The sequence below is a fragment of the Solenopsis invicta genome, chromosome 14 (genome assembly GCF_016802725.1).
Source record: "Solenopsis invicta isolate M01_SB chromosome 14, UNIL_Sinv_3.0, whole genome shotgun sequence".
Taxonomy (NCBI): Eukaryota; Metazoa; Arthropoda; class Insecta; order Hymenoptera; family Formicidae; genus Solenopsis; species Solenopsis invicta.
Genome location: NC_052677.1, coordinates 11,414,636 through 11,438,138, shown reverse-complemented (window position 1 = coordinate 11,438,138; position 23,503 = coordinate 11,414,636). Strand labels below are relative to the sequence as shown.

Below are 23,503 nucleotides of genomic sequence, written 5' to 3'. Positions count from 1 at the left end.
TAGATGTTAAAGTTCATATGTAATTAACAAAACTCAGTGATACTCGCCAACTCTTTCTTACAATATAAGTACGAGGCAGAAGCTATAATTTCATAAATACAGATAAAATTATCTCTTTCGCATTTTTGCTACAATTATGTAGCCTCTGCCTTGCACGAAGAAATACATTCTATATATATTTAACACACACGCAGAATCAAAGTGTGCTTTTATTAGCTACACATTTTTATTTATAATACAGCTAAAATATAAACGATAGTTTATTTCATTTAAACGAACTCTTCTGTATTTTTCACTGGTTTTTTATTTTTTCCTTGTTTGGAAATCAAAGAAATTCTACAATTGCCTTTCTCTTCGAGAACTTTCCTTTTTTTCACATCTGTGTAGTTGTGTGGTGTTGCATATATATACATAAGCAGCCCTCGCTGCCCGTCTCTTACAATCTAAACGCCTAAATGTGAATCGTCGATTATAAACAATTTCATAGAAAATTTATTTATGTGATTAAAACAACGCATAAGTAAATAGAATCGTAATCGCTAGCTTGTGTGTGAGCACGAGACGATAAACGAATTTGTACAATTCATTATGCGTGTAATCCTAAAAAATAGTCTTACGGCTATACGATGACACAACTGCTTTCTCCTTTTCTTTCCCTTTTTTTCGCATCGAATACATTATAAAGAAATAGTTTAATGTGGGGTAGCGCTTTTCTCGACCGTCTCAAATGTATTCGTCAGATAGCCGAGAACTCCTTCTTCTTTTATCGCGCGACTCGGACCATCAGACGTGAAATCACGGTCGCACTTTGTATGTACATACATAAATAATAACGTATAACATGATGTGAATGGCGCATGAATTCTGAACCACAACTTACGACTATGCTGCATAAACTCGAAGTAAACGTGATATTTTACGTACGAAACCATCTCTACTTAGTATCCTATATATAAATACATGTACATACATATTATGCATATATATCATATGCATATACATATATTCTGTATATAGGAAGAAGGTATTCTCAATATAAGGTTTCTCAATATACAAAAAATAAACTTGCAGTTTTTTTCTGAGATATAATGTTAAAGATTAAATCTTCAGTTCTGAATTCCACCTATTCGATTTCACATATATTTTGTTAGTTCACATCGGTTAGACGCTCCGTCCTCACATTTTTTTTTTTTTTGGAGGCTGTCACAATACTCGTTCGTTACATTATATACTTCCGCATATCGCACAAACTCATCATCGTGTTAAAACAGGATAAAATAATTAAATAAAGCCAATCTTAGAGATGACTCAGAATGAACTCACGCTTTGCAATTTTATCTCATCATAGTACAGCTATGGATAAGATGGCTTCATGTAATTCAAAAAGAGTCATCATTTACATATGTCATTTTATAATAAATATTGCATGTTACAAATTTGCTACGTTTCTTTTTTTTCCTTTCTCGAACCGAATCTTCTTTATTTCTTTGTAAAAATTCCGAGCTAACGCGAAAAAAAAGAAGCAAGTTTGCATTTTATATGGTTCGGATGCAACTTCATAATAACGTTCACTGTTTGCGAGACATATGCAATTTATATGAATATTCTCGTGTGTGCATGGTCATGAGACGTAATACAAAATTCTGATTGAATGTTACTTCGATCTGCCTGAGGGAAATCACTTTCTTAGAAAGAAGTTCTTTCATTCGAAGTATTGCAGGAAGTGTAAAGAGGGTTTGAAGAATGACGCATCGTGAAGACTGTAAAGGGTAAAATTGGACGGCCAGTGAGCATGTTAAAAGGAAAAGAACGGACTTATAGTCTGTAAAACCCTCCATTTCCACGTGTGTCCAAAAAAGATAACGAAAAAAAAGGGCTAATGAATAGAAGAATTATATTACATAATACATTATATTTCAATAACGTAATTCTTAAAAAAAGTGAACGTTAATCGTGCTATATGGCTTCTCTTTTGTTCACATAATATTTATTATAGACAGCAAAATGAAAATATATTCTTGTAGATAAAATCAAATTGCAATACGGCACGAGCGCGGTAAATTCTGGTTTAAAATTCACACTTCGTACAGCACAATGGGAACTGAGAATTCAGTAAATTGCAGTGAGGGAGTGGGAGAGGAAAGGAAAATGTTCACACAACTATAATAAATAGCGGAGACCGGTGCCTTCTCTACTTTTACATACTTAAGTCTATTCCAAGAGTTTCAGTTTTTGCTACGTGTACTGTACTGGCACAAAACTGTTTCATTCTCTGTTTTCCATAAAACGCACTGCACTAAATTAATCTTCGTGCACTTCCACTTTGATCCAATTCCACATACGGCTTAATCAATTTTTTTTTTTCTTTTGATTAAATTACTTCCCTTCCGAGAACTTCTCCCTCAGACTTTTAATCTTGTGGACGAAGTATGTCTCCAGGGACTCGGCGCATTTGAAAAATGGTGACTCCTTCGGGTTATAATATCGACAATTGTCGAATATCTTTGTCATGTCACCGATGAACTCGCTCAGTTTCTTATAGGATCGGTCATTTATCCTCAATTCAATAGTCTGCAAGTCTGAAACAATAAAATGCGCATGTATGATTAGATTTTATACATATACATACATGCGTGTGTGCGTGCGTGCGTGCGTGCGTGTGTGTGTGTGTGCGCGCGCACGCGCGCGCTCACACACATAGCATATGTTTAAAAGAAAATGTGGCATATATTCTGTTCAGAGTTACGTTTATTAAAATGATTCATTTAAGGAGAAAAATAAATTGCTGTAGTCATGTTACTCACCCATTGGTTCTTTTATCACTTTATAATAATCTGGGGCTTCGTTGGGATCTACTGGTTCCATAAACGGCCATGCACTTTTATGAGCCTAAAACAAACAAGTTACACGTCCTGAATATCGTATGCATGAATATTATAATCCTTTTGAATAGAATTTTTCAAATTTTAATTGAACAGAATAAAATATCTTCTTATTTCAATATATGAAATATTTTCTTTAGTTGTTTCATCAATATTTTTTTAATTAATAATAAACTATAATAAATTTATTTTAAATTTCTAATTGATTATATAATTATACTATAATTATTTTAAAACCTTTAGACTCGAGGATATTTTCTGCTAGAGACAAAAAAATTAATTTATAAAAATAGTACATACCTGTATTTGTTTTATTAATTTTTTTAACAGATCGAGGTCTTTTGCATTGAGGTTCTTCATATTAGCGAAATTAACGGAGGAATTACGCTGGCAATTTGGACAAACATACTCGTCGATGTTGTCGGCTTCTGATTGAAGTATACCAACACATCGACCATGGAACCAATCTTGGCATTTGTCACAGCATATGTAAAATCTTTAAAAAAAGATACATGCGTTACTTTAAGCTATATAACAAAAAAATATAGTTAAAAACAAAAAATAAATTATATAATTATATAACTTTATATTAGCATTACTGTGTATAAATATACACAAAGTAAATCACAAAGTTTTTTAAATTATTAAAAAGTAAAAAAAAGATAGAAATTAATTTGATCAATTTAATCCAATATTGTTTTAATATTTTTATTTTAATTATTAAATAAATTATATTGTCATAATTATTTTTTGGAATAACGCGTAGCTCCATGTTGGAATAATCGAACATTATTTTTCTTTTTGCGCTTGTTGCTAGATATTTCTATTATTAATATATTTCTTATATATATGCGTAATACACTTACTGAGATTCGTCATAAGGTTGTTTACACAGACAATACAATTCTTGTGTATCCCTCGCATGTCTACATTCTGTACAAACAAATTCTGACAGAGTCTTGCTCATTGCTTCCGTTATGCCCACACAGTCACCGTGGAACCAATTATTGCATAAATCACATCCCACGTAAAATCTTTAAAGAAAAAGTTATTTGCATAATTTTAACATCTTATAATTAACATCAACATCTAAAAATATTCTTTAAATTTAAATATAATAAAATTAATTAAAAAATACTTTAATGATATTATCATTTCTCTTCATAAACGCTATGAGTCTATCAACGATATCACATAAATAAAATAAAAATCTTGCAAAAAAAGATTATGCTTTTTTGATTAAAGTAAAATGTTATACAATTTCAAAACACAACTAAGAAAAAATATTCAATAATAAAAATTTAATCAAGTCTCAAATTCTTAAACTCTTACTTAGTTTCGTCATAAGGAGTTCTGCATAAACAGTATAATTTCTCTTTTTTGATGCGAGACGTGGCCGAACCGCCAGGAGGCGTACTGTTACTTTGGCTCTTGTGCTTTTTCGGTCTGCTACCACTCCGACTGGACGGGCTGACCTGTTGAGCCGCTTGAGCATTTGCCTTTCGCTTTGCACTGCCAACTTTTACTTCATCCTGTTTGTGCCTCTCCGCTTTCGTTCTGGTAGCGAGCTCTGCCGATAGATCCTTCTGCAAGGATATTCATTAAAGTTTTACAGAATGATTTGGACAGTTACAATTCCGAAGGGATCAATGTAATTACGGTCTCATCTTCGCCTTAAATAAAGTTGCAATTCTGCATAAACAATATTAGATCATAAGATATTCTTTTTTAAGTTCTTAAATATTTAAAATTAAAGCTCTAGATTCATAAAATGATTTGGTAATAAAATTAATTTCTCTTATTACTTTTAATCTAATATCCAACTAATCTAATATCCACATTATTGAAATAAATTATATAACATTTCAATATTGCATAATTGGGCTAACATGTTGTTCTCAAAAATATTATAAAATAAAATAACAAATTTCATTAAACAACGTAAATCGAATTATGAACCAACTAAACAAATATGATTCATAACAAACTGAACAAATATTTTCAGCCCATATGTCTGAAGCAAAATATGATTAGCTTGAAGTTCAATTGGACAATGTAGACTTGTGACCAGATTTTGGTCATTATTGTATAATACAAAATTATATACGCGCGTAAAATTATTATATATTTATTAGCATTTGCTATTAGAGTTTTGTAATTAATATTACCTGTATATCAATTTGAAGTTCTTTCTCGAGTAAAGCTCTCTTTTTAAGAATGTCTTTTTTGAGAAGTTCCTTATGCCGGAACAGTAAAACTTGCATTCGAGAATACACTTGCTGTTTTCTTCGTTGCTCTTGAGAGTCTTTCAATTTTGCTGATCGATTTTTAGGTGATGACTCATTATCTAATGCCTCCGACAATTTCGGCATTCTAGAAGTAATTTTAATGTCATTTACATTAACAAATACATGATTTAAATACCACAATGATAAAATGTCATCATTGAAATAATAAACTGTTTACTTATTATTATTATAATTTATTTATTATAAATATATTATTATTATCATAAGAATGTTGTTATTATCATAAGAAACAATTTATTTTAAAGGTTTTCATTTTGGTTAAAAAACATATAGTTGTTTAAGATTACCTAAATAAAAAAAATTTAGTTTATAATATTCCAAAGAGGCTACTTCATGTAATTTGTTACACAGACAATATAATAAACGTAACTTAAGATCTTTTTTTGAAAAAGAAATGATGAGCAAAAATGGAGATGTTGAAAATTAGATAAGAAAAGTTGGGAGAATTTTAAAGATATAAAAAAATATTAAAAATTAATAAAAATGTGATAATAATGATCTACTACAACACATTTTCGCTGAAAAGCTGAATATAAAAGAAACAAATCATGATTAAAATATGTCTTTGGTAGATTTTATCTTGTATGTTAGTTTAATTTAAATCATCTAATTGTCAAGATTCAACTTCAAATTAAATTCGACATAAAACACCAAACGTTAATGAAACGCGATTACATACAAAAATCAAACTAATTAAAAATAAACCTTATTCTGTTGCAACAAAATTCTTTATAGTAATTGATGGGAGGGGTTGCTTATTGACATTATTACCAGAATAGGTGTGTGTTTGCATTAACATTATTAAATTATCCAATAAATGTTATATTATTTTTATTTAGAGTAGTATTTCAAAACTGAAAATTTATTCGTTTAATGAACTTGAAAATGAGTATATAGAATTACAAAAGAAATATTAAGCGCTATGATTCGAAAAAAGCTTATTTTTAATTATGCATTCACAAGTTGATCAATATTCTTCTATTATTATTTACAAACATGAAACTTTATTCGGGTTCCCTCTATTTCCACAAGTGGCATAGTACAAAAAAATTTAACAAAATAAAAAAAAACGAGATATTTTAATATGTATTAATATGTATTTTTTGGATTAAAGATATTTTTGAACATATTTTGATTTCGATATATTTTTCACGCATAAATGTGATACGTCATAATGGTTTGAATTAAATTCATTCAAATATAAATTAAATTTACATATAAAACAAAAAATCACATTATGATTCTTTTTATTTTACATTGTTCCTGATATCCTGAGAAAAAAATAGCTCATATATAATTATATATAAAATGCCATATACATATGTATATATATGTTTTCTCTCCCTTGTATAATCTCCATTTGTATAAAACAATTTTATTTTTTATAAAAAAACAAAGCAAAATTTATTCTAATTATTTTTTCACGTATAGATTACACAAGAAAAAAACAGAGATTACACAAAAAAAAAAACGTATAAATTCACATTTTATATAGAATTATGTATACTTACATATAATTATGGACATTTTTTCTTCGGGATATTAAAATATATTGTACAAATTATTATAAAAATGATTAAATAGCTACAGCATTAGCACACTTTTTAAACACAAGGCATAAGCATAAAATAAAAAATATTAGTAACTATGATTACAGGGTTGCTGCATTCTAAAATGAAAGCAAAACAAATAGATTCAAAGTGATAAAAAAACAAAATTAATGGCATCATAATATAGTGACACAACGTTTATTCGTGAGATTAAAAAAAAGAAAAGATATAAACAGGATAAAAAAAAGGGAAAAGGAATATTATAATCTGTATAGGGTATATGGATACGGCATTACTTATGTAATGCATAACATTTAACATTTAAGATCTCAACTTCTCTCAATCATGCTCATTAGATCAAAATTATTCGCGATTTCATGATAACTACATAACCCTAATAATTATCGTCAAAAGAATACAAAAGATAAAAAAAATCCAAGTGCTACTGCGTTATCATATTCATACTTTGCAGTCCGCGTATATATCATATAGTATTGCATCATTGGACTGAAGCAAATCACGGGTGTGATACGAATTAAGTATGTTTTTTACTGTAAACGTTTTTGTATATACCATGCTGATAAAAATTTATTCAAATTAAAATATTTTGTTCTTTGACAAAATATTTTTACATTGCACCGTATCGTCGCATCGGTCGATCCTAACATTGAAATTCGCATGACGTCACTATGCTGTCGATGGACTGCAAAGTGTTAATACTTGATTATGCTGTTAGATACTTGATTATACTGTTAGATACTTGATTATGCTGTTTGATCTGTAACTGCATTTATTGTGTATACGCTTACTTTGAGGTCGTTTCACGATTTTCTTGCTTCGTTGCTGGTCTTTTCCTAGGTGTCTCCACCCAATCTTTATCATCTTTGTCATCGTTGGATGATGATTGCGTGCTTATCGGCGTTGTCGCCGTTGCCGCTGTTGCTGGAATGTTTGACGACGGCGCTGGCCGTTTGCGTGATGGTGGACGCGGCGTCGTTGCCGCAGGTGAATTATGAGTCTGATTGCTAGTCACAGAATTCTCTACACCACCCTTCATTTGCTTCTCCTGATAACGTTGCAATTGCAACAGTTTCTCCTCTATCTCTGGATTTAAGTTCTCTTGTTTCAAAGCATTTTTAATTGCTAAAATTCAGAAATAAATAAGAGCATTTAGAGTAGAAAAATATTCAAAATATAATATTTAAAAAATATTTAAGAAAATTTTTATATGACTTTTTGATTCAGAAAACATCTTGCAAATAAGAAAGTTCTATAAAAAAATTTCATAATTTATATGTAAATCTTTAAAAAAATTTCCTTACATAAAAATTCATAAGTTAACAATACTTTTTTTTATAAGAAATACTCGGAAAAACATTTGTATAAGAAATACGCTCTTTCAAGAAAAAAAAAAAAAAAAAAAATATATATATATATATAACTAAAAACACATTCTTGAAAGAACTTTGTATAAAAGCACACTTTGCACAAGTGTTTTAATTTTCTTGCATACTAACTTTGTTGGATGTAATCTGGGGTCAATATAAATTTATTCGACGACGAATCGTTTCCTTCTTTCGCAGATTGCGATGGTTGTTGTCCGTTAGCTATATTCGTCTTTTGCACGTCCTCTTCTGTCGCGTTTCCCACACGTCCTACTTGTTGAACAACTACTTTTGGTTTTTCTATTGACTTTACAGGTGTTGTTACTTGCGGAGTTTCTGGAATGGTTTCAGTGACGCTTTGCGACTCTATAAAATAAAATAAAATAAAATAAAATAAAATATTGTATTATACTAATATTGTAAAATAATATTAGTAATTATTTTGCCAAAAGTCTATTAAATCCTTTAGAGAAAACTTTCAAATACTCGTTTATTACTGTTTGTTAAACTGTAACAAAAATTTACATACCATTGGTAGACGACGGGGGAGTTTGTTGCTTTGGAATTGATGATACTGGAGTATTTGCTACTGAAGAAGCTTGCGAAGTCTGGGATTGCTGATTATTAGGTGATTGAGCTGGTTGAACAGCCAAGTATATTTTAGTAGGTCCCAAGACGCCTTGCTTGCCGGTCGCTGCATGTGCTGAAATGGTTAAAACTTGTAATTTAAAACATTGTTGACCAAATATTGCAGAAACAATCATAACTAGCTATTTGTGGTATACAAGTCACATTTTAGGAATAAAATTTCATTTATAATGTACAAAATTTCGTTTATAATGTACAAACAATGGAACTTATAAATAAATTGTATTTTTATAGATGCTTGAAAACTAACCTTTTAAAAGCTGCTGCTTAACTTGTTGCTGCACCATATTTAATTGCTGCGCCGTAAACTCCGAGCCTTGCAAACCTTGCAGCACAATTCGCGGACCCTCGGCTGTACTGATAACTTGTGCCGTCACGCACTTAATTACAGTACCGGGTGGTTGTCCTGCCAATAAAGAAGCTTCAATACTACCTGGAATCGGAGTCGTGGCGGAACTCTGAGTTGTCGTCACTGAGGCAGTGGAAGTCGCAGTGGTTGTTGTTGGGTTCGCATTTGTAGTCGTGGTTGATTGTGCAACTGTCGAGATTTGGGTAGTTTGCAGCACTAAAAGTATAAATTTATTATATAAAAATTTACATAAAATTTTCAAAAGATATAAAAAAGATCTTATTAAGCGCTTTTCTTTGAAATGCATATTTTCTTTGGTAAGCTTTTAGTTAATATTTTTTTTAAGTATAGATGATTAATTAGCGTAACTAACCTTGCTGTTTATTGGCAGCAACGGTACCTTTCACGATAAATCCGCCGTTAGCTGAGTTTACATGCACAATTTGGTTGGACGCGTTACGTATCACAACCTGATTGCCGATTGCAGTCAACTGAGCTTTGCCTGTTGCCAATTGTTGGACGAGGTTTGCATTCGTGACCATTATCGGACTGCCACTTATTACTTGTCCACCAGAAGATATTACCTACAATATTTTGATATATGTATAAATAACATACACACACAAACACACATACATACACACGTAAATGTAATATAATTTTAGTTCTGAAATTTGTAAGTTATGAAAAGTCTTAATATTTATTTTTGCAATATTTATTTTTTCATGTGGTCCTCCCAATCAAATCTTTTTCAATTTCTAAGTAACTTCTAAAAATATTAAATAAACTATTAGATTTAGATACATCGGATGTATTTTGCTAAATTTTCTTTTAGTAAACTATATATCGAGAATTATTTCATTTTGATTCAAGTTAATCAAGAGTCATTACCTGCGCGGTTTGTCCTGCGTTAGTAACTACGATGGCATTCTTCGTTCCTTGAGCTGCTGTGGCGGGAGTCAGAGTCATGGTTGCAGTCTTGACACGTTGAACAGCAACCTGTGTTTGCTGTGGCGTTTGCGCCGTCGAGTTGGCCGTTGTCTTTGCACTCGGACTGGTTTTAGCAGTAGCCGTATTTTCCGTTGTCGTTTTAGGGCTGACGGTAGTCACAGTCTTCGCCTAAAATACATCAATTATAGTACATCAAATAATTCCATGAACATTTGCATTCGCAAGGTCGTATTGTGATTTAATTTGTTGTAGTTTTCTATAAATGAGCTTATATTATTTATTTTATTCCTCGATTTTGTATCAATTGTTTCTATATTGTGTGTACCAATTATACATTTTATTTTTATATGCTCTGCTCTACAAATTAAAACAGTTTTTGAAAAACGTGTTTTTTAGTGAATTACTTGTGGAGTAGTTGTAGTTGTTGTCGATTTCGTTTGAGCGCCTTGCGCAATTGTAGTGCCCACAGTTTGGCTTACATTCAGTACATGCAGTTTTCCATCTGGCATCTGTACCAACTGTTGACCAGGCAGCAAGCCGCGCACTTGCAACTTTCCGTCTGGTCCTCTGAGAATTTGTACTCTCTGTTGCATAGGTGTATTAGTAGTGCCTAAAAAAATACAATGAAAACAAGAGATAAAACTTTCTAGGTTCAATCTTTTGACAAAAAGATTTTTATCATCATTAATATAATTAAATTATGTAAACTTACTTGTTGGCGTCACCCTGATCAAGGATTGTTGGTTTAATCCTGGAGTTTGCGGAGTTTTTGGTAAAATACTGGTAGGACCGGACACAACCTTGGTAGTTCCATCAGCAGCTGAAACAAAGAAACATAGCAATTTATACAGAGTTAACTTCGTCATATGATCTTCGCGTTTGAATATAAGAGCTTGAATAAAAATGACTTACATTTCGTCATATAAATACGTCGTGTACCAATGAAAGTTTTATTTTGTGTAGGGGTTGTTAGAAGAGAAGTTAACTGTGACTTCGTGCTATTCGGATTTGCTGGAATCGGGACTTTCGAAACTAATTTAACGGTGCCATCTGAAAAAAAATATGTCTTTTAATATAAGTCTTATCTTTAATATAAGTCTTTACATTGTTTCAACATAGAGGGTGTCTATAAACTATTCTCATCCCCTATATATTTTGAAAGCGATTTAAAATCGTAAAAAACCGCGAAATAAATGTCTGATTATTTCGAAAGGCTACTCTACCTCTCCTATTCTTAAAAGAGCTTGAAGGAAACAGACTTTATAATCTTTATAAACCATTGTACAAAATCAAATATGGCTATGTTAATCTTTTTTATAAATTTATCACGTATAGAATTTGATGAGTTTACCGTGTAAGGAGGAATTAGCTGTAACTTTGACGAGTTGGGTAGCAGGCGACGTCGAGTTCGCAGATTGATTTTTGATTTCCAAAGCACGCTTTTGCTGATGGGCCGCTCGTTGTAACCGCAACTGCTGTTCCATCTTTTCTTTAATCTCCTCTGGCGTAGCTTTGCCGCTTACCAATTGATCACCAGTTAAACCGGCTGTGCCACCAGCGGAGGCGATGGTAGTGACGGTTTTATTTCCACCACTGACGACCACTGGTTGTGGCGCTCCTGAACGACTCCTAGTAATAATCTGCGCATTAGCCTTCTCTAACCTGGAGACAGGACAGACACACCAAGCGAAGGGTTAGTTCCCAGTGGAAGAAAGCAAGCGGTTAAAGGTTCAGCGATTAGATTCCACATGTAAGAATATCCTCCTCGACATAAATAATAAAAGCGTAAACAGAGACATTCATACGATAGCGTAATTTACCCTTGAATTGAGAGAGATACAAGTAAAATATGCATTTTCAGTTTTTAAGATTTCCAATAAACTTGGAGAAATATTTGTGGGAACAGATTATACTTAGAAAGAAAGGATCTGTCACAAAGATCAAATAAATTCAATCTTTTAATTCCATCTCTCTTCTAATAATAAACTTTTAATTCTTTTAAATTTAATAAAATTTAAACTTTTTTAACTGCAATTCCAAATTTTTATTATATGTTAAAATTGATTCAATAAAATCATTTCAATTTTTTTCACGAAAAATAATATAAGAGTCGTTAACTTTAGCTAAAAGTTTAACAAGTTCGATAAAATCGACATAGAATGAAATTGGAATTGTAAGATGAAGAAAATGTTTCAGAGAGAATTTCACAAACGTTAGACATACGAAAGGACATGCAAATACTTTGTTATCAGATACGTTGCGTTAATCGTTTCTAATTTGTACCTGTCACCATATTGTTTGATCTCCCATAGCTCCAACTTGTCCTCATCGACCCACTCCTCAGTGACTTGCGGTTCTGTGCTTTGTGGAGATTCCGGACGTTTTCTTTTTCTGAGACCGCTCCTTATTGACGTTACCTCTGCAAAATTTTTGTACGTCACGTAAATAACTTAAAAAAATTGTTATTGCTTAATATATAACTATAATGATGTATTAGTTAATCAGCTTTACACAATTGAGAATTTATATAATATATTATCTTTCATACAAACCTCTGACTTGCTTTGGAAGTTCGAGCGGTATAACGACCTTTCTACGTAGATACTGAGTCCTATCGAGAAATTGTCCGACATGCCGGTGTTTCAATATCTCCAGCGACATAATCTCCGTGTCGGTAGTAATCTGATTCTTGCCATCGGTGGACAACGGCTTGGCCGCCATGTCATCCCATCTGAGACATCCCCAGAGTATCCTCAACTGAATCGCGGCAGAAGCTAACGATCTTAAACCGACTGTTCTGTACAGCCAACAAGTCTTGAATAAGGGTCTGGGACAAGGATACGGCCATACCGACAAGTTTGCCTTGGCTTGATGATGGAACCCTTGCACGGGTATTTTACCACCAACGCGGGACAATTTCCTCAATTCGTGTTGGGGCAGTACTAATATACTGCGCTGCTTGGTCTTTGTACAGAAGGTTGAGCAGAGTGGATACTTGACTGGCGTGCGTTTTTTCTTACGATCCGCCATCGTAATCGCCACTTTCTTCAGGTACACCTTACCTTCCGTCGACGTTGCTGTGTATATCCGCTCGGTCCCATCGGCATGCAATTCCTTGACAAACGTACTTCGCTGCACTGTTCTTCCTCTACGGTTCACGATCATCATCGTCTTAGCACCGCTCTTATTTGTCGTTGTGGTCGTAGTTTCTGACGAGACGATCATCGAATTACGATTAACGGCAGAATGTTCCTGCGTTACGCCATCCGCATTCTTTACTGTCTGTTGAGTCGTCGTAATCGTTGTGGTGGTCGTAACGACGTTACTCGTTGTGACAGTAGTCACACTAGTTTTCTCCGTATGTTCATTTTCGAGCTTAATCTTCTTTGGAGAAGAAACGGCGTCCTTCGCTTTCGTGGCTTCCTCATTGCAATGAGTCGCCGATGCCACCGCTGATTCCAAATCCCGCCTAATTGCGTCTTTTGATTCATTTGAAGTTTCTGTTTTCATAGAAGCCACTGTAACCTGTGGCGAAGACAATGAAGACTGACTGTTGCTCAGAGCGTTCGCTTTGCGCAGCAACACAATCAGATCGCGCTTGAGCCGCATTTTTCGCATGCATAAAGGCGAGTAACAGGTATCGCTAATATTCGGAGTAATAACCTGTGTAGTATTAATTTGAATGGTGTTGTTTTTGTTAGTATTGTTCATGTTACAATAGCGCGAGTAACAACTGTCGTTCTTGCAGAGTTTCAAAGCAGCTGTATATTGCAAACGAACTTGCTGGATACGCTTAGTAATCGTTAGCATTTCCTTGGACGCAGAGACAGCTGTTACTGTCGTTTTGCTCGCTTGCTGTTGCTTGCCGGTGGGCGTTGACAAAATACCTTGCAGAGAGCCATCCCCACCGCCGCCAACGGCACCGCTGCTACCATTTTCTTCGTGATTTTCCATATCAACCTCTGCGGAGTCGCCATCTCCACCTTTTTGATTTGGTGTCTGACTCGCTTCTTTCGTCTTCACCTGTAAAACATCAAATTTACAAGCTGTAAAGATATTTCAAAATAATAAAATAGAATTTATAATATTAACAGTTTCGTTGTTAAAACGTAGATTATCTTCAGATATGTGCAAAACAATCATTAAACAAGATATAATTATATATATCATTTATATGTATATGACAAAGCATGTACTCACAGATTGCAATAATCTTCTTTCTTCTAAAAATTTCAAATGTGTTCTGCGCGCCAGAAAATCATCAATCCTCGTCTTTTTCGCAACTTTTGGATAGTGCAATCTTCCAGAAGTGGTTAGTGCCTTGTTGATGTTGATTTCTTCAAATTCAGTTATCGGGGTAAAAACTTTTTCAATTTTCATACCGGCTAAAACTAAAAAGAAATTTTCTATTTAGTTTTTCTTACGAATAAAATACGAACATATTTCTAAATTATATTAATCATATTTTAGAGAAATCTTTCTTTAAGTATAAATTATTTAAATTTATCTGAAATTCGCTACTTACATGACAAGTTCATCTTCGTTTCCTGTTTAATCGATTGGGTTTCCGCTTTGATTGACACGGACGGATCAACGCCGTTTGTCTGACCATCGACTGCAGGCTCCTTTTTTATACTTTCCGCATTACATTCCTGTTTTATCGCGTCATTTTCTACACCTTCCTCTTTAATCTCTTGTTTTACAATACCATTCTCCGTCTTACTTGGGCAATACTCTTTCATAAGGAATTCATAAGTGGGTGGGTCAAGTGCGAGTATCTTCATGCCACCTTGATCTTTAATCTGTACCATGATTTTTTGAGGACCGGCGCGTAAACCCATCTTCGTCATATCTGAGAATCTGTAACGGCGTCTGGATGACACCCAAAGCCAACCACCCTGACCGTGCACTCGGTACTCCTCACCCTTCTGCTTCCAAACCTGATGTTTCAAACCAAGCGTGTACTTGACAAAATTGAAGAGTCGATTACGCTCCTCCTCGTCCTCCTTTTCCTTTTTCTCTTTTTTATCTTGACGTTTTTTCTCTTCGCGCTCGAACGCGGTCACCCTTTGCAGTTTTACATGACCGAGTTGGTCATGCCACACGCTTGCGAACACGACAGATTTGATGCACGCTTGTAGGACGATAAGAGTGCGCGCAAAATCTCGCGGGTTTACGCACGCTCCCACCGCCGCGGTCCATGGTTTACGCAGTAGTGGCCAATTGGTGTGCATAAACGACGCCTGAATATTACTCTCAAGCTGCAGAATTGTTTGGCGTAGCGTACTGACTAACAGGGCACGAGTACCCGTCAAACTTCCCACCCATTTGAACTCCGATGCCTGCGTAAGCGAGAACTTGTGAGACAAGTGTCGTTTCTTATCGCGTTCTTCGTTTCTCTGCGTCTTATTGAGCGCGACGAGATTGGTGCTGTATTGATTGACGTACGACTTAAAGTTATTGTCCATGCCCAATTTAAATAAGTGTGTGCCAGACGCAATTTGATGTGCCTTTTGACGCGTTAATCTAGTGTTGCCGTCGCTTTCGGAATCCTTCAGACCTTTGTCTAACTTTTCTTGTTCCTCCTTTGACAACGGTGCCATACTTCGTCTCTTTACGTCGTCCATGTTAAAGGTTCGCGGTTGCAACGATCCAGTCTTCGATCTTGTCACGATAGTATGTTTCTTACCTGGAAAAAAAAAAATTATTATTATATATAATATAAATAAAATATCATTAACCAATAATAACCAATAAATAAAAGTCAAGAATATCTGTAAAAAACACATTTTTTAAAATAAAAAAGCAATATTTTTATCAAAAAAATTCACAATATTATGAAATTAAAAAAAATATATAAACTCTCACCATCTTTACCAATTTTCTCTTCTCCTTCCAATGCCTCTTCATCAACATCTTCGGATGATGATGTAGAGGCACTAGTTTTCGTGGTTTTATCCGTATTCGTCGCGGTTGACGATGCTTCAGTGTCGACCTCGATAGTTTCGCCCACTACCTCGGGTACTTGCGTAGCAGGAGTCAACTCATCACCAGAGGTCTTTGTTTCATTCTGTTCTGGCATTCCTGTTGAACGTTCATTGAGAGTGTCTGTACTTTCACGTATCTTGCGCATCATTTCCTCTGTTTCCTGTCTTAGCTTTGCTTTTTTCTCCTCCTCCTCCTTTTCCTGTTTCTCATGTCGTTCTTTTCGTAACTTTTGTATAAGATCTAAAAAAATATTTTAAGAAGTAATTATTTTTCTAAACATTGTTTAATAGATATAATACTTTAATATCTTATCAAAAGAAATTCAAAAAATGATGTTAATTAATTAAGAGGGACTGATGCATCTAGGAGAAAACTAATTAAATGAGGAAGATTAATCTTACTGTTTTCTACTTCCAGATACGATTTCTTGTTTCCTTTGAACTGATTAGTAATGGTCTCTGTGAGTTCCATTTGACGGACTATTTCCTCTTTGTAATCTGACAATTCCCGATAAAGTGCTACTTCCATTTCATTTGGATCTAATGCAAGCATCAGCTCTTCTAATTGTAAAGGTGTACTATAATACCACACCTCGCCATCTTCGCTCTCACTAAAAAATAAAACCACAAAAAAATTGAAATTTATATATTAACAAACATAAACATTTGTATGAAGATTGAATGTTTCGCATAGATTTATAATTTTTTATTGAAAATTTAGTCTTAAAAATAAAATGTAGAAATTTTTGAAATATTTCTCTTGCAAGTTACAGAAATATAATTAATATTGGTCTCACAATAAAATATAAAATATTCTTGCTTCAATTTTTCTATTTAAGTGCAAAAATTTATTTTTCTGAAATTAACTGAAATTTTGTAAGATCTTAGATATACAGTTACATTAAAATGTATCTTACACAAAAACTCTTCTTGCAAGAAACCAATATTTTCTGCCATGTCTGTCAAATCCTAAATGCTCTTGTCTACATAACGACCCATTTTTTTCGACATCGGGAATACAGTCCACGACGCCCATCACTTTGTGGGCTTTACATGTACTACATTGCCAGTCCTCAGTAGGAACATCTACCAGAGGAGGTTCTACACATTCTAAATGAAATACAGCCGGGCAAGTTTCACAACACAATAGATCCCCTAGTCGATGGCATACTCTGCAGTGATCATCGTAATGCATAGCTCCTGCAAAACATCAATATTGTCCATTCCACATTCTCTTTTCTTGATAAATTTTAAACATTCTTACATTTATTATAAAATTTTAAAACTAACTTAAATTAATTTCAAAATTTTAAAGATATACAAGTGGTGTTTCTATACACATTTATTTTTAAAATACATAATTCTAAATAATTTAAATAAAACTCTTATAATACATAAACTCCTATATTTGGAGATCACATAATTTAGCAACTAGACGAAACTAAATCCTTTGAGCCATATCAGGCTTATTAAATAAATTAGGAAGACATCTTAATAGATGTTTTAAATGTAAAGTATAAAGTTATATTTATCTATAAAAATATTTACTATTACAATAAGTAATATCAGCATGGACACAATAAACTTTCTCCTTGCTGATTTTGAATATCATGCTATTGAATTAATACATGCAAAAAATTATAATATATAAAATATTAAATTTATAAATGTAAAATATATTTTATTGTACCTTCATGTAGTAGATCCTCTCTTACAGGATTTGTGATTAAGAATTGATCTGTTAAAAATTGTAGGACCTTGATTCTATCCTCGATGGCAGTAAAAGGATATTCAGTAGTGGTTAATATATGTAAAATGTTCTGATCAAAACTCTTATCGCTCTCTACATACGAACGCAACACCTCTGGCCACGTCATAGAGTCCACGAAGTATAAGCTAACGTTCACCGAATCCTTTTGGTCCAGTGGACCAAAATGCGTCTGCTGCGAGTCTTCCTCTCGCAGTAGCGCCTTGATCAGCATGATGTGAATCTCCCCAAACAAGTTGGTTTGATCCTCGCACATGAGAGCGGCGCAAAAGTCCTCGAATCTGAAGCAGGAGAGGCGTACCAGGGTACGAAAGTGCCTGAGTACTTCGTAGATGGAGAGCGATGGCATGACCAGTTCTTTAGGAACCAGTAGATCGTCCGAGGACTTGGGTAACACTAACGGCGACAGTTCTCTGTTCTGTAACCACAATGGTTCTGGACTGGGTGGCCGCTGTTGAGCGAGCAGAGCTTTTCTGGGGGTACCACTGGTATTGCTGAAACTGGAGAGTGAAAAATCGCTATCACTCGAGGGATCGGGCTCCTCTATGCTCTCGGAAGAGTCCACATCGCTCGGCAACGGTTCTTCCTCCGGCTCACTCTTCTCACTGGACTCGTCGCCGAAATCGGATCCATAATGATACTCGGAGTCGTGATAGTCAACGTTGGGATTGTAGCCGCGACGCTGATAGGCACCACCTGTGGCTCCGGCGTGACCGCCCTTACGGGAGTGCCGGTCGCGACCGGCTCGCGACTTACGCTGGTTCCTCGTGCTACGTTTGCTACTCTCCTCGCTCTCGAGCGAGGGCGATGTCGGCCGCGACGCCGTAGGCGTGCTCGGCTGCGAGCCCGGCGTCTCGGCGCCACCACCGTTGCCGCCAAGCGAGCCAATGGTTCTGTTCTGCAGGTACTTGGGCTTCTTCAACATGTGATACTGGAACTTCTTCGGTCGCTCCATCACCACGGACTTGGGCGGGCGCCCCCGCCTCTTCGAGCCTCTGCCCGTCATTATTGTCGTGCGTCGCCGCCGTGGTCCTTTCGAACGTCGTCCTCGTCCACGTCGTCGTTATTGTCGACGTCGTCGTTGTTGTCGTCGCCGCCGGCACCGGCGCCGTCAACCTCGTTTTGGAGTACGGGCCCCACGCGGGGGACCGCCGATGGGGGACCTACCTGCTCCTCGCTCTCTGCCTTCCCTCTACCGCTCACCTCGCCCGCCACCTCTTTTCGTCACGCTCCTCTCCTCTCCTCTCCTCTCTCCCGAGCGCACCGCCTCACTCAGCACGTGGCGCGCGTGCTCGCACGCTTGTAAACAAACACAAGTGACATCGCCGCGGCAACGAGCTGGATTCATCCATGATGTCCGATGCACTCTGATCTTTGCGCCATTTCTCACGGCCCACGGTCGGTTTCGCGCGGTCACGTGACCAAACACAATCGCCGCGACGCGATGCACCCGCGGCATTCGCGTCACCGCGCCGTCACTCGCGTTCGCGTGCCGTTCCTCGTTCGTCGCACCGTGCGTAGCCCGCGAAAAAAACCACTCGCCAAATTCGAGATAGCGAAATCGGCGACGCGAATTACGCCAGAAGGGGGTCTCTAGCTGCGCGGCTGAGCGACGTTGGTGGTGGTGGTAGTGGTGGGGTCGGCGGCAGAGCGACGGCGACGAATGGAGTATCGTCGTCGTCGTTGAATGGCGGAGAGCAGCGCGAGAGAGCGGCGTTGCGATTGGCTCATCGGCGCGCCGCCATGTCGCTCGTTCGGGCACCAGCCGCGTTGAAAAGGAGCAGTGGCCGGTTCTCCTGGAGCGTCTCGTTCGATCGCGACGGCTCCACGGTCTCTTGGAACGTTCTCGATCACGTGGACGACGCGGATCACGGGCTGCACAACGCCCGATTGCATAAACTCCCTCGATTCAACCGAGACGCCCGCGAGCTCCAATCACCTCCACCGTACCTTTTTGTCACTGCTCCACTGTCAGATCGACATATGCGATAGGTGGCGGCACAGGCGCGTTCGAAAAAACGCAATTCTAACCGCAATCTCGCGGTGGCACGGGACGATGCGCTCGCGCGACGGTAGAATCGTCATCGACGGACGAGCGGCGCCGATCGTGATGACGCCGGAACGATACGATCCTCCTTCTCTCGTGCGATGACCGCGAAATATCGGACGACACGAGTTCCGGATCTCGGATGCACGCTCGCGAGAGCTTGCCAGAGGACACTACCGACGACGCGGTGGCGTCGCCATCTTGCACGTTTCTCGATCGATAAACGCGACTATCTCGCGATTTGCATTTACACAAAATTGCATCCCTGCGAAACAGTCGAGCTTGACAACGTGAAATCACGCGATTTCCATTTCTCTTCTTTCTATTCTGCTCTCAAAGTGGTCGCGTGAATCACGAGTTCTCCGATCCAATCTCTCGTCGCGCCATCTACTCACGAGATTCGAATTTCCTCGTGCGAGTCCTCGAATTCGATTAACCAAAAGAAGGAAATCGAGCGAGAGAGTATTGTGCCAGAATCTTCTCAGGATCAAAAGAAGAACGAGTTCAAGAAGAGCGTGAGAAGCGTCGTCGACGGATAGATCGAAGTTACCGACGGAGTGCCGATCGCGCGCGCCATCTGGCGGTGCGGTCGCCACGCGTGTGACGACAGTCACGTAACAACGCGGGACGCAAGAGTGCGCGAGTGAACGGTGCGTGGAGAAAACACAAGTCTCTCTCGACCTCACGTGCGTGGATCGCTCTCCCTGCTGTCGCGGGTGAAAAGCCACACGCGACCACGATGACGACGATGGCGACGACGACCTCGACGATGTACCCGGTACGGCCGGTGGTCGATCTACCCGCCAAGTGTCCGCACTCACGAGCCATGTACGAAATGCGAAGTATCTACGAGGACGGGCGCGACGACCGGCGCCGTCGCCACGACGCCACTGAGCCCGCCGCCGAAGCAAAGATGCCCGACAACGCCGTTGTCACGCAGGTTATCAGCCTTCTGCAGGTTTCCGTTTCGTTTCCGCTTGGCCGCGCCCCACGACCGACGTATCACCGTTTGTACCCGTCGCGCGTGGCCGCGGCCGCCGCTGCAGCGGTCGACGGCCGCGGGCCGCGATCGTACGAACAGCGGGCAAAACATGACGAACTCGTACCGAAAATTTCCGCGGGCACACTGATCCGCGATCGACCGAAGAGCGGAGCGGCGACGTGTTACAGCTCTCCTCTCCTCTCTCTTTCCACTTTGGGGGCTTGATCGATGTCCTTCTCCCCCCAACCCCGCTTCACGGAAAATCCTGGGTTCTTTTTTTTTTGAGTGACTCTCACAGAAATTGACCGGAGAGGGCAAAAAGAGGACATACCGATCGAAATACGACGTGACGCGTGAGACGAGCACAGGCGTGTTTCGAGGCGTTAATCACGGACTATTTGACTTCCGCGCGCGCGAAAGTAGAACGCGCGATGCGATTCAGATCATCGCGACTGTCAAAAGGCGCCAAAGGTCGCGTAAAAGCTTCGGGATCACAGTATCGTTAGAAATTGGAGTTAATTTGTCTGATGTCATTTAAACGTGCTGTTATGTCGAGTTCGACCGCACGGCCCTTCGTGTGTTCGTTCGCCTGAATGATTTGCTTGAAGTATTCCGCACGATTTGTTGCTCGTCGGATTTAGTCATGTAATTATATTTAACGATCAGAAGTATTCACTGCATGGTATTTTAATGTAGGATGACTTCAGTGTAATTGCGTGTAATATTGCATCAGATATTGCATCATATGAACTTGCTGAAAGTTTCCCACTCTTTGTTTACATATTTTAGATTAGAAGAATATAAATGTAAAATCTATCAAAATATTTTTAGGATATAAAAAATATATAAACAAGTTGAACTAGAATGCTAAATGCATAAGACTCGCACGCACTTTTCTAAACTAACATATATAAGTATATACATATTTACAATGTTTGACCATAACAATAATATGGACAAAATTATGGAAACTAAGCTTCTTTTCATAGATTGTAGGAGAGACAAAAAATATTTGTCTATCATTAGGTCTACGTTGGCAATGTGGCAGTAGTTCATTTAATATAAAACTAAGCTTTATTTCTTTTACATTTATCATATCGTGTTGATGTTTACATTTATGTTTCTATTCAGTATCTTTTCATTTTTTTCATATTATTATTATTATTAAATGTTGGTACTGTAGCACAGATATCATACAGTTATATTTGCCATATGTTGTTTTACATCTATATATTGTAAAGAACTTCCCAAATTCATTGTGATGTAATGTAAATTTCTTTAGTATTTATAAGTATTGCAAATATTTGATTTAAATATTGTTGAATAAATGTCCTTATGTGCAATAAAATAATATGTAAAATAATGTGTCAATTAATATTGTTTTTTTTTCCTAGGTGCCTTTGCCGCAGTGTGAAGCATTGGAAGCTAGGCAAGAAAAAATTCTTAGCCAGTTGATGGAACTAAAAAAGCAAGTCTCTACATTATGCCATTTCCTGAAACAATCTAAACAGGAGGCTAAGAAAGATCTCATAGCAGTTCCGGTTAGCAATTAATACATTAATTGTAATTGCTTGTATTGCATTTTATTGCAGTTAATGTATTGATTGTTATGTCATTTATAATAAAACTGTATTTTTATTTGTTGCACAATAAGAAGAATCAGCAAATAATTGCTGTGTATTTACAGAAACCAGTTGTTATCAAACTAGTGTTGAATGTGAATCCAAGAAAACCGCCATATTCAATACTCGCCTTGCAGAAACTTTGGAAGGATACTAATATCAAAGTGACACCGTATATTCATTCTAATACGACTGCTCAGGTGCCTATTACTTTTCCTGAAATTACTACATCGGCTACAAATATTGTAGAAATAACATTGATATGGAAGGAAGGTAAGATACAAGCAATATTCATCTGTCTTAAGAAAAAAAGCATCTCTTATAATTTATTTCATTAATAACTCAGAACATATTCAAATTTTGGAAAAATCAGATTTTTACAATCAAGCTTTACTCCATATATGATTGAATTCCTGTTTTTTAGTCTCGAATATGGAAATTATTATGGACGCGGATTACCCCATAACAGGTGAAGCTAATTTTCTTAGATATCTGAGCAGAGCGATAGAATCTCATAATTACGAAAGTACATGCCTACAACCGCAAACATTGGACTCTGCACTTGATGATGTTAATTTGTTACATTATGAACAGAGTATAGAAAAGGGGTTGCACGTACTAGCCAAAAAATTTGAGAAATGGTCTTGCAAGGGTGGATTTAACATTGTAGATATTGCAGTGTGGTCTCTAATTAAACAGTACCCAAAAACAAATTTATCACCAGTTCTTCAAAAGTGGTACGCACAATGTGAAAGTGCTTTCATAGATGAGTCTTTCAATCATGACTGAATTCATCAATAAATCATGATGACTGTAATTTCACTTTTATAAAAATTTGATATGTTGATAAATTGTTATGTATGAATATATTTTTATTCGTAAAAAAAACGTGCATTATTAACTTTCTTTATTTTACACATGTCCATCTGGAATTCTGGCAATATAATCGATAAAGAATAAAATCAATGAATTATTAATGTAGAATTATGTACAAAAATTAATTAGAAAAATACTGACTTTTAG

General features: G+C 36.7%; 2 protein-coding genes across 6 annotated transcripts; one reads left to right on the top strand and one right to left on the bottom strand.

Annotated features, from left to right (window-relative positions):
• Positions 1 to 286: 286 nt before the first annotated feature.
• Positions 287 to 19,195, bottom strand: LOC105199240 (nucleosome-remodeling factor subunit NURF301). Of its 4 annotated transcripts, none has more exons than XM_011166236.3 (24): positions 17,752 to 19,195; positions 16,979 to 17,261; positions 16,464 to 16,672; positions 15,943 to 16,302; positions 14,600 to 15,763; positions 14,275 to 14,465; positions 12,627 to 14,097; positions 12,358 to 12,493; positions 11,426 to 11,736; positions 10,987 to 11,124; positions 10,787 to 10,894; positions 10,479 to 10,684; positions 10,015 to 10,242; positions 9,497 to 9,707; positions 9,025 to 9,339; positions 8,656 to 8,829; positions 8,259 to 8,492; positions 7,551 to 7,884; positions 5,051 to 5,255; positions 4,215 to 4,468; positions 3,749 to 3,916; positions 3,183 to 3,378; positions 2,805 to 2,889; positions 287 to 2,579 (listed from the first exon to the last, which is right to left on the bottom strand). In XM_011166236.3, exons 1-24 carry the CDS (start codon positions 18,833 to 18,835, stop codon positions 2,377 to 2,379), a joined length of 8,268 nt encoding a protein of 2,755 aa, XP_011164538.2. In that variant the 5' UTR covers positions 18,836 to 19,195; the 3' UTR covers positions 287 to 2,376. The 4 variants fall into 4 exon arrangements, with proteins under 4 accessions (XP_011164538.2, XP_011164541.2, XP_011164540.2 ...); XM_011166239.3 differs by having other exon boundaries at positions 10,554 to 10,684; XM_011166238.3 differs by having other exon boundaries at positions 11,426 to 11,703.
• A 1,248-nt stretch (positions 19,196 to 20,443) lies between these two features.
• Positions 20,444 to 23,368, top strand: LOC105199241 (aminoacyl tRNA synthase complex-interacting multifunctional protein 2). Of its 2 annotated transcripts, none has more exons than XM_011166241.3 (4): positions 20,444 to 20,816; positions 22,253 to 22,399; positions 22,546 to 22,753; positions 22,905 to 23,368. In XM_011166241.3, the coding sequence occupies exons 1-4, from the start codon at positions 20,616 to 20,618 to the stop codon at positions 23,267 to 23,269; spliced, it is 921 nt and encodes a 306-aa protein (XP_011164543.2). In that variant the 5' UTR covers positions 20,444 to 20,615; the 3' UTR covers positions 23,270 to 23,368. The 2 variants fall into 2 exon arrangements, with proteins under 2 accessions (XP_011164543.2, XP_011164542.2); XM_011166240.3 differs by having other exon boundaries at positions 20,444 to 20,834.
• Positions 23,369 to 23,503: the final 135 nt, after the last annotated feature.